This window comes from Musca vetustissima, unplaced genomic scaffold (assembly GCF_032173495.1).
Source record: "Musca vetustissima isolate MV318-11 ecotype Yass unplaced genomic scaffold, APGP_CSIRO_Mvet_v1 utg13329, whole genome shotgun sequence".
Classification (NCBI taxonomy): domain Eukaryota; kingdom Metazoa; phylum Arthropoda; class Insecta; order Diptera; family Muscidae; genus Musca; species Musca vetustissima.
Window position 1 is genome coordinate 19361 of NW_026883058.1, and position 11607 is coordinate 30967.

The following is an 11607-nucleotide window of genomic DNA, read 5'->3' on the forward strand; positions in this document are numbered from 1 at the left end:
CAAGTTTACTCCCATCGTTATGTAATACGAACTCCAGCAAGTTTACTCCCATCGTTATGTGGCGTGATTGTTCTTGTTCTACTAACGGAGAGATCTCTCCACTTTTCGCTCCATACATTGTTCTCGGTCATTCCTTAAATGTCGGGCCGTGCGGTTTCGTGTATCATCCTTTTAATTCGATCGTATTGCAAATAGTTTAGTTGAAAATTAAAAGCATATTTAAATCCGTGTTTGTTTTTGTTGTCGCGAGTGCTTTTCTATATTTTAAATTAGTTAATTAATTAAAAATGTTATCAATAAATGTGGTGAAGTGTTATTTAGCTTTCTTATTAGAATTTCTCATTCGAAAATCCATTATTCAATTGTTCGTTTATTATATGCTCGAGTGTATTTTTGTGTGTTTATACAGGCCTTATAAACACACAAAAATATCAAAGTAAAGATAAAAAAGAAAATTTGATTTTTTCATTTAAAATCCGCGTGCGTTTGTATGTTTTCTTTTTGTTAGAAAATTCCAGCCCTTTGTACGAAGTGTCCCCGATTAAAAGGTAAGAAACAGAATATTCTTTGCAACTTCCCAAAAAAGGCGCCATACAATGTTTGTTGTTGTTGTTAGAGTATATTGATGTTAACTGTTCTCATTATGGGACAATGTAACTGAGTAGAGGAGAGTGCAAAGGTTCTCCTCAGTGTTTCGTTCTCTAGTCTCTTACTGTGATATTGTTATGCTCCACAGAGTGGGTGGTAATGGGAGGATAGATGTTCATAGCAAATACTGTTGTTGTGTGTTTTCGTATTGTAGTGGTGTAGTTAAAGTGGGTGGTTGGGGTGGATCTCTCGTTTGCATGCTTCATTGATTGAGCATGCATATTATTGCCTGTAGTGTTATGCTGTTGGGTTGATTCATTAACTGGCTGTAACTTTGGTAATAATGGTCGTATTAAAGTAAAATAAAGAGCATTTGAAAGGATAATGTATCTATTTTCTGGGTATAAAATATAATTGTATTTTTTCAATATTTATCATAATTGTTAAGGGTTATTAAGTCTTTAAGCGTGGTTTTTCTAAATACATTTTCCATGGCTTATTATAGTATTATTTTAAACTAGCATGTGCCCGCAACTTCGTTAGCGAATATAGGAAATATTTAAACATGTATAAACATATTTGTTTAAGCAAGAATGGCTGTTTAAAATAGTTAAATAGTTTGCCTTTAATTTGAAAGGTCGTAGCCGTTGAAATCTGTCTACTCCTCATTATTACATCCTTGTAATAGTATGAGGCTGACAGATTTCAACGGGCTTTTGTTTATCTTTTGCTTCTGCGCCACCTTTAGGCATCTTTGTGTTGTTATTACTTATTACTTGATAACTCTCGTTGTTACCGACTGGCCACGCACATATTGTTGTGATCGGGCTTAAATAGTAAGCCACCGTACATATTGTTGTACCATTAAAGGTAATATCGTTACCTACAAATAAATACTCGGCATTGGTCGACAAACCTTCTAAAAACATATCGTGTTTTATTTCTATTTACATATTTTATTTTGTCTCCGGAGTACTATCGTGTACTGGATCTATTAGGAGAGCCTCTCATTGCACTGTACCTGCCACCCACCCAAGTCCCTATAGTGCGGACTTAACATATTATTTTATTTTCACAAAAAACTGCGTATGCCAGAAAAAAAAACAATCCACACATAAGTATCGAGCATACATTAAATTTAAGTACCATTTAGTACCAAATTTCATGATTCGAGCTCTAAAGGTTCACCCAAATTCAAATTTAGTACACATAAGTATAATTTTCTTAAACTGAATCCTGACCCCAATCCCACAACCCTACAGTGATCTTAACTTCAAATTTCATTGTTCCCGCTCTATCGGTTCACCCAAATCCAAACTGTACCGATTATAGTACTTTTCGTACCCACAAGTAACAAGTTTCTAAAACTACGTTCATATCCCAATCCTACACTCCGACGGTACTTTTAATTTCAAATTCCAGAATTCCAGCTCGATTTGATTAAATTTGTACCAAATAAAGTACTTTTCGCACACATGAGTACACGCTTTCAAAACCACCTCCTTAAATGGACCCTACTTCTCAACCATAATTCCAGAATTGTACCGAATTTAGTATATTTCGTACTTAAATTTAGTACTTTCCGTACCGTTCTAGTACGAATTTCCAAAAACCCAGCCTTATCTGTCACCTTTGGACCAAGAGTGAATCTCAACTAATAGGTACTATAAGCTTTATAAATATATTTTATTACTGTTTTAATGGACGAACTCAAAGTGTTCAAAACTGGCCCCCCCCCCCAGGGGGACAGCTTTGAACAGGGGTTGGCATTTTTGAACGACATGGTTTTTTTACAGTGTTTATGTTCAAATATGTATGTATTTTATTCATACATATCAGAAATGCATGAATTCATTAAAAAATATATACAAAATGTTCAAAATTTAAAAAATTTAGATCAAAAGTTATTAAAACATAAAAAGACTTAAAAACAAACCAGTAAGGAAAGTAGTAAAGTCGGACGGGGCCGACTATATGATACCCTTCACCACTTTGAGTATATTCAACAGATGAATCCTAACAGAAGTCGCATTTTTAAAGGACCAGTAAAATGAAATTAGAACCATAAACAGGTCATTCTGCAACCGATACTAAATTCTTCATTTGGTCAGATATAGAAGCTATATCTAAATCTGAACCGATTTCAGGAAACTTAACACACATCATTCTAGACCTAATTTGTTACGCTGTGCCAAATTTCGTGCAAATCGAAAGATATATAGGGACTTTGGTGCACCATTTACATTAAATCTGACGAAAGTATATGTGGGAGCTATATATAAATCTGAACCGATTTTCAGGCAACTTTACACACATCATTCTAGACCTAATTTGCTACGCGGTGCCAAATTTCGTGCTTAAATCGACTCAAAAAGTGATTCTCGATTATTTTTGCATGTTACAAACATATGCACAAAAACATAATACCCTGTACCAGAAAAAAGAATTTGGTTCAATAACCTCAAAACCTGGGGGCTACCAGAAAAAATTGACCAATATTTATAATTTATAGTGGAGAGATGTGCTACCTAATAAGAACTCGACGTACTAAATTACAGTCAATTTGGTCGAAAAATCCGATCAGAACCCCCAAAATACCAAAAATTTTGGGGTACCGTTATATGGGTACTACCAGAAAAACTGGACCTATATTTATAATTTTTAGTGGAGTAATTTGGTACCCAATAAGAACCCAATGTACAAAATTTCAGCGAATTCAGTTATAAAACGAGCCCAAAAACACGAAAATACCGAAAATTGGGGGTGCCCTTATATGGGGGCTTTCCGAAAAAATGGACCTTTATTTATAATGTTTGGTAGGGAGATTTGCTACCCAATAAGAACACAAAGTACCAAATTTCAGTGAATTCGGTCGAAAAATGCGATCAAAACCCCAAAAATACCGAAAATTGGGGGTAATCTTATATGGGGGCTATCCGAAAAAATGGACCTTTATTTATAATTTTTAGTAGGGAGATTTGCTACCCAATAAGAACTCAATGTACAAAATTTCAGGGAATTCAGTTAAAAAACGCGCTCAAGAACCTCAAAATACCGAAAATTTGGGGGTACCCTTTATATGGGGGCTATGCGAAAAAATGGACCGTTATTTATAATTTTCGGTAGAGAGATTTGCTACCCAATAAGAACACAAAGTACCAAATTTCAGCGAATTCGGTCGGAAAATGCGATCAAAACCCCCAAAATACCGAAAATTGGGGGTAATCTTATATGGGGGCTATCCGAAAAAATTGACCTTTATTTATAATTTTTGATAGAGAAAAACTGAAAAAGCAAGTCAAAGTGGTTTACGCATATAGAGAACAAGATTGTCATATACAAAAATGTGGTTGCGGGTCGGAAAAATATTAAACCAAGATTTTATGGGGCACCTTTGACCCCACGTTCAAAGGTGCCCCCCTCTCCCCTATAGATTAAATTTGTACCAAATATAGTACCATATAGTACTTTTCGTACACATGAGTACATGCTATCAAAACCATCTCCTTAAATAGACTCTACATCTCAACCCTAATTCGCATTCCACATTTCAAGTTTTTAGCTCTATCCATTCACATGCTACGAATTTGTACCAAATTAAGTACATTTTGGTACTCTTCGGATAGTTATAGTTAGAATTTCCAAAAACCCTTTGCTACATCTATCCTACATTCCAGCAATGACCCTCAATTCAAATTTAGAGTTCTAGCTAAATCGGTTTGCCAAATACAACTGGTGCCACATTAAGTACGTTTTAGTACTTTTCGTACCGATCTAGTACGAATTTCCAAAAACCCAGCCTTATCTGTCACATTTGGACCAAGAGTGACCCTCACCCAAAATTTCAAAATTGTAGCTTCAGCCGTTTCGTCTAGGCGTTGATGAATCGTTAAATCAGTCAGTCAGTCAATTTACTCTTTACTCTTTTATTAGTATAGATTAATTTTCAAGACTAGCTACTGGCAAAGCTTTTTTAAAATTAATTTTTCAAGGCGTGAATTTTAATACCATTCATCACACTGTGGTACAGGGTTTTATGTCTTTGTGCATATGTTTGTAACAGGCAAAAGGAAACGAAATAGACACATGGTTCCTTTTGAGAATATGCACAGACTAACTTTTTAAGTCGATTTATGCATGTCCCCCTGTCCATGTTCAATTGTAAACAAAGTACAGGTCGCATTTATGATCCGATTTGGATGAAATTTGGCACGGTTCACTTATTTGACCCAAGGACAACACTATTGAAATTGGAAAAAATCGGTTCAGATTTAGATATAGCTCCCATATATATTTTCGTCCGATTTAATGTAAATGGTGTACCAATGTCCCTATATATCTTCCGGTTTGCACGAAATTTGGCATAGCGTAATGAATTAGGTCTAGAGTTATGTGTTTTGAGTTTCCTGAAAATCGGTCCAGATTTAGATATAGCTCCCATCTATTTTTTCGTCTGATTTAATGTAAATGGAGTACCAAAGTCCCTATATATCTTTCGATTTGCACGAAATTTGGCACAGCGTAATGAATGAGGTCTAGAATGATATTTGTTAAGTTTCGGCCCCATATATATTTTCCTCTGATTTAATGGAAATGGTGTACCAATGTTCCTATATACCTTTCGATTTGCTAGAAATTTTGCATAGCGTACTGACTTAAGTCTAGAATGATGTGTGTTAATTTTTCTGAGAATTGGTCCAGATTTAGATATATCTGACACATATATATTTTCGTCCGATTTTAGGTAAATGGTGCATCAAACTCCTAACATTTTTCCGATTGATACGGAATTTTGCACAACGTATCTAATTTAGAATAGAATGACGTTTTGGGTTTTTTTTGTGTGTGTGTTTTTTTTTTTTAAATGGGTGCAAATGCGGAACGGGTTTGTGTCAAGTGTGCTATAAATCGATTTACACAAATTTGTCACATTGCAATTTAGCATAGGTTGCAGAAAGGAATGTGGAAGGATTGATGTTAGTCGCTTCATTTATTGATAAAGATCAAATCAAATCAAAATTTTTAATGGAATTTTAAAAGAAAATTGAGAATTCCCATATGTAGGATATACTCAAAGTGGTGAATGGTATCATATAGTCGGCCCAGCCCGACTTTGCCACTTTCCTTACTGGTTTTCTATTATAATATTGTATTAAATTAATTTTCAAGGTATTATAGGATTGTAGGCGTAGATTTTTTTAAAATTAATTTTCCAAGACGTATTGGTAAAGGGTCCGATTATAGCTTATTTAAGACGTTGATTTTAAATTAATATCTCAAAGCTTATTATAGGCGTGGCTTTTTTTTAACAATTATTCACGCGTCAACAATAGGCGTGGATTTATTTAAAATAAGTTTTAAAGGTCCATTTTTAATGGCAAAACATAGGTGTGGATTTAGTAAAATTTGTTTTTCAAGGGCTACCAAGGGCGTGGATTTTTTAAAGAATATTTTCTCAAGGATTGGTGGTACTGGTCCTAGAGAAAATGTGGATTTTTCAAAAAAATATTTTTTCAATGACCAATACCGATGTGGATTTTTCAAAAAAAATATTTTTTTTAGGACCAATACCGATGTAGATTTTTTAAAGCATATTTTTTTATAAGGGGACAACCCAAAAAAATGGACTAAAGTTAGATTTTTGGATGGTACATTTGATTGAAAAACAATGAGATATTTGGTACCAAATAAGAACCCGATGTGTCACATGTGTTTGCTGAAAATGTATATCCAATGCTAGCCCCAGTGGCGAGGATTTATTACAGTAAATTATTTCCATTCAACTCTAGACCCAAATTCGTGAATTTTTTAAAGTTCATTTTTTTATCCTCCAGCGTGGATTATTAAAATAATTTTCTTCAATTATATATTGCCCAAATGTATTGATTATTTATTGAACAATGAAATGTGTACTGAAATATAAAATTACGGAATATAGATGGTTTCAAACATAACCCATTCGCCAGTCCTCCGCATCATTGGGCCATACAATGTTTTCGATATAGTCCACATAAGCTGCCACCCTGGTATAGAGTCCCGGTCTTTTGTCGCCACAACTAAAACCGGCTGAGACCACACCAATTACATTATAGGTATTGCGGAGTTCTAAAAATAAAAAATTTAATTAAATTTAAAAAAAAAAATCTGCCGACTTACTATCGCCAACTGAAACCAAAGGGCCACCAGAATCACCATTGCAAGCATCCCTCACACGCCGACGACCTTCGGCACATAGTTGGGTAGTTTTTATGCCTTGTTGAATTCGCCACACCAACCCATATCTGTTATAATCACGCTGACATTTTTTTATGGGTGTAACAGTTAGCGGAACTTTTAGCAAAATATTGGAAAAGACATTTCCTAAAATGTGGGTACCCGAAATTGGAATGGTAAGCGATAATTTTGAGACTAAAAGCTAGCACTTACCCCTGGCAGTCATAGTGCCCCAACCGGATACCATAACCTCTGTATTCCTACTCAAATCATCTAAATCTGTATGTAGGCAAGCTGGATATATGTATTCATTAAAGGTTACCGGTTCCTCCAATTCCAATAGGGCAATATCGTTATATACTAGAAGCAGCGAATAATCATCGTGAATGTAAATGTTCTGGAAGAGAAAGGGAAGCAAATTTGTTAAACAATATTTTTTCTGGGGTCACACAAGGCGTGGATTTTCTTAAAGAATATTTTTTTAAGAGTCACAAATGGCGTGGATTTTTTAAGGAAAAATTTTTCGAGGGTCACAAATGGCATGGATTTTTTAAAGACTATTTTTTCAAGGGTCACAAATGGCGTGGATTTTTTAAAGACTATTTTTTCAAGAACCAATACACTCGTGGGTTTTTCAAGGACCAACATAAGCGTGGATTTTTTTAAAAATTTTAAATATTCTCACCTTTGGTCCATCGGAAAACAATTTCTTTAAAACATTCCCGCTTATGGCCCTTCGGAAATTGTTTACTTTAAAAAGTCCTATACAGTTCTTCGCAAAAATTTTACTTAAAAAATCCTCACGTACGGTCCTTTGGAAAATTATTACTTAAATTATATGGGCGATATCCTATGGTCTTCATTGTTTAAAAAATTCCGCCTATTGATCTCCTAGTGTTGTTACTTCGATTTCCCTTTTTTCTTTTTCTTTCCATTCCTACCTTAATTTTCCTCTTTACACTATGTTCCATTTCCTCGGGATCGGTTAAATTCGCCACACCAAAATAGACAAATTCCGGAATCATAACCCTTCGGGCAACACAATGGGCTGCTGTCAACACAAAACGCTCATCGATTAGAGTTCCGGCACATTGAATATTGACGGAACCAGGACGTTTATTTTTACTACTATAATCAATTGCAGCCATGTGTGGCAACTGTCCTAAATCGGCAGGTATGCCGTCCAGAATGTGTTCAGCTAGACTGGGTTTTAGACTAGACAGGATTCGTTTACAAGCTACAGAGAAAGATATGCGTTTATAAAGGATATCAAAAATATAGGAGGAGGATATATTTACCTCGAACAGCTGGCCTCTCGTTGGCTGGTACTGCTTGCTTTGTGTTTAAACCCCTTGGACTAGATGTAGGGGGTGAACGGTACATGGGTTGTGTTGGTGAAATAGGTATCTTATTCTTGCTCCCGGTCACCAGGGGTGGTCTGAGGGTAGGTGGCGAATTATATATAGATTGAAATGGTAAACTAGGTACTACTGTATGGTTTCTATCGGTGGTTAATGGTCTTATAGGTGGGTTGTTGAGACTTCTGTAAATATATATTTAGAGGATAAATAATATTTATAAAAATTTAAAACAAATTTTTAGAACATTTTTTAAGGACCAATATAAGTGATTTTTAAGAACCTCAACACAAGGCGTGGATTTTTTAAAGAATATTTTTTCAAGGACCTCAACACAAGGCCTGGATTTTAAAGAATATTTTTTCAACGACCTCAACAAGGCGTGGACTTTTTAAGGACCTCAACACAAGGCGTGGACTTTTTAAGGACCTCAACACAAGGCGTAGACTTTTTAAGGACCTCAACACAAGGCGTAGACTTTTTAAGGACCTCAACACAAGGCGTGGATTTTTTAGGGACCTCAACACAAGGTGTGGATTTATTAGGGACCTCAACACATGGCATGGATTTTTTAGAGACCTCAATACAAGGTGTGGATTTATTAGGGACCTCAACACATGGCATGGATTTTTTAGAGACCTCAACACAAGGCGTGGATATTTCAAAGATTTTTTAGGGACCTCAACACAAGGCGTGGATTTTTCAAAGATTTTTAAGGACCAATACAGGCGTAACCAAGTAGTTACGAAATCCATTTGATAAACTCGGAATATTTAACTATGGCTATTCTTGATATGAAATGAGCATCAATTGCGAACTGCAAGCATGCTTTCGCTTCTAGTCTAATCTTTCTTTAGTTGTCCACTTTGGTTCGCAAAAAGAAATCTACTGTATATTTCCCAAGTTCTTTTCAACATCTCCACACTCGTCCTTTATAGGTAACATCCAGTTTCCAACATCTGAGGAATGTATGAATCAAAATCCATGAATTTATAACAGAACTCATCTTTTTTAGACATCTTTGTTGTTTACTTCAATGCTGTTGATACGGGATTGGCCTAGTTTTCCGGTACGGAAAATGCGTCTTCTGCCCCTAATCGGGGTATTTCAGTCTCTTACATAGTTGGCATGAGACAGAACATTTTGTTTCATAAGCCGAACTTAAAAAAGATTCCAGATGTTGTATTCCACTTAATCTTTCCATCGAATTCTTTGTCTTCCGCTTTCTGCGACGACCAACAGCAGGCTTGCTTTAATATGCCTTTTGATCTGGGCCATTCTCATCCATAGGCACAACATGTTCTAGCCACCACAGTCGCTGCAGCTCGATACGTCAGACCATGTCGATGTCCGTGTCCAGATGCTATAGCTCGTGGTTCATACGACGCCGATATTCTTCGTCGACACAGATCTTTGGAATATCGATCTTTCGGCCCATAGATCTTTCGGAGATTTTTTCTTCCAAACAGAATATTATCGTTCTCCGAATTTCAAAACTTATCTCCATTTCTGTTCGCTTTTGAAGGGCTCTGAGAGGCATTTCCGAATTTAACTGCTGAACTGATGCCAGATTCGGAGAATTTTTCTCTCAAAAACCCTCCAAGAGCTGCCTAATTTGCTCGCTTTCTTGTGCATGCTTCGGGTTCATATACCAGCACAGATAGTATCAGCGTCTTGTAGAGCGAGAGTTTAGTCTGGCATGAGGTGATCTTGTTTCTGAATTCCTTTGTTCTGAATTCCTTTAGTTAAAATGGCTGACTATCTCAAAGCTGTAGTTTTCAAGTTTCCGTCTACTGGACGTCTTACGCGTTGATAGCATCAGCATGGACTTATCATTTATTGGCAGATCCACTTTAGCGGACTCTATTTCAATCTGTTCAAAGGTGGCAGTTAGCGCTGGCAATGTTCGACCCATTATTTCGATGTCATCGGTATAGGCGAGTAACATATGCGTGTACAGCGTACCATTTCTGTTTGCCTTTGAAGGTCTCGGTGAGGTCTTTCTGACGTTAACAGCCCAAAGATCTTTCGGAGACATTTTTTCTCAAATACTCTACGAGCTGGCTCACCTGCTTGCATAAGTACCCATGCTTCAGATCCTTTTACCAGCACTCAACACTTTTTAGAGTGAGAGTTTGGTCTTGCAAGAGGTTACCTTCTTTATGAATTGGTTAGTTAGACCTCCGATGTGATTTGTTTTATGTATGGCGGTATAGGAGTGCTTAAAACCTCTGACTTCCTCAAAACCGTAGTTATCATGTTCCACAGTTGGTTCGAGTCTACTCGACATCTTGCGTGTTTATATCATCAGCTTGATCTTATCACCATTTACTGCCACACCCGTTCGCAATTTTAGACCCATTGTATCGATGCCATCGTCTTAGGCGTTTGGTGTACACCGTGCCATTACTGCTTGTCTTTGAAGGGCTCTGAGAGGTCTTTCCGACCTTAACTGCGGATATTGTGCTGTTCAAGTTAGCCTGCATAGTCCATATATCTTTCAAAGATTTTTTCTCTCAAACAGTCCCTGTGCCGCTTCATGTATTTCTCCATGTAGCCATGATTTATATTCATATACCAGCACGGGTAGTATCAGCGTCTTGTAGAGTGTGAGTTTGGTCTGGCGAGAGGTAGCCTTGTTTCTGAATTGCTTTATTAGACCATAGTAGCATATGTTGCTTATATGTATGTCATTACTGTTTGCTTTGAAGGGCTCTTAGAGGTCTTTCCGACCTTAACTGCGGATCTTGTGCTAGCTAAAGTGAGCCTAGTGTGTGAGTTTGGTCTGGGTCGAGGTTTTTGTCAATATTAATCATTCTCCGAATCTCAAAACTGATGTAATTTGTTTTATTTATGACGGTACCGATGTAGTAATCCGAGTGCACTGGACGTCTATCGTGTTGATGCCATTAGCTTGACCTTATAGCCATATACTGCAGAGTGTAATTTCTATTTGCCTTTGAATCTCATATGACCTTTTCCTGCCGGATGTTAAATAGGTCACACGATAGGCTGTCTCCTTGCCTGAACCCTCAGTCGTTATTGAAAGGCTCCGATAGGTCATCTAGGTTCTCTGACTGTTCTTCATGGAAAAAATCCATGAATCTGACATTTCGGCAGATAAACGCACGAGGTTTAATAGTCGACGATACCCTGACACCAGACCATTTTGAAACAATCATTCAATCAATGGTGCCTTTTAATGTCCGTTTCTTCTAATACCTACATATTAAATATCTTTTTGATGTACTCGGTTCCACATAGATCCATTGTTGTTGAGGTCGAATCTTCCTTATTTAGAGTAATCTCCGCAAAGCATAAATATTTTAAGGATTTTTTAAGGAGTACAATAATTATATACTTACCTAGTTTCTATTGCCAATGGAGATTCTGTAGTTGATGTTGTGGTTGTCGATGTGGACAATTCATCAATCATCATTTCTTCCAT

At 36.5% G+C, this 11607-nt stretch overlaps 1 protein-coding gene across 1 annotated transcript; it reads right to left on the minus strand.

The window, feature by feature from the left end:
* Positions 1-6532: 6532 nt before the first annotated feature.
* Positions 6533-11607, minus strand: LOC133329794 (serine protease Hayan-like). Its single transcript, XM_061538256.1, has 6 exons — positions 11525-11607; positions 8100-8239; positions 7743-8038; positions 7015-7198; positions 6745-6948; positions 6533-6693 (listed from the first exon to the last, which is right to left on the minus strand). The coding sequence occupies exons 1-6, from the start codon at positions 11605-11607 to the stop codon at positions 6533-6535; spliced, it is 1068 nt and encodes a 355-aa protein (XP_061394240.1).

Coding starts and splice junctions, on each gene's coding strand:
- LOC133329794 (XM_061538256.1), bottom strand. CDS start 11,607: ATGGAAGAAATGATGATTGATGAATTGTCCACATCGACAACCACAACA. Junction 8,039..8,099: donor CGAGAGGCCAGCTGTTCGAG/GTAAATATATCC, acceptor CTTTCTCTGTAG/CTTGTAAACGAATCCTGTCT. Junction 6,949..7,014: donor GGGCACTATGACTGCCAGGG/GTAAGTGCTAGC, acceptor CCCACATTTTAG/GAAATGTCTTTTCCAATATT.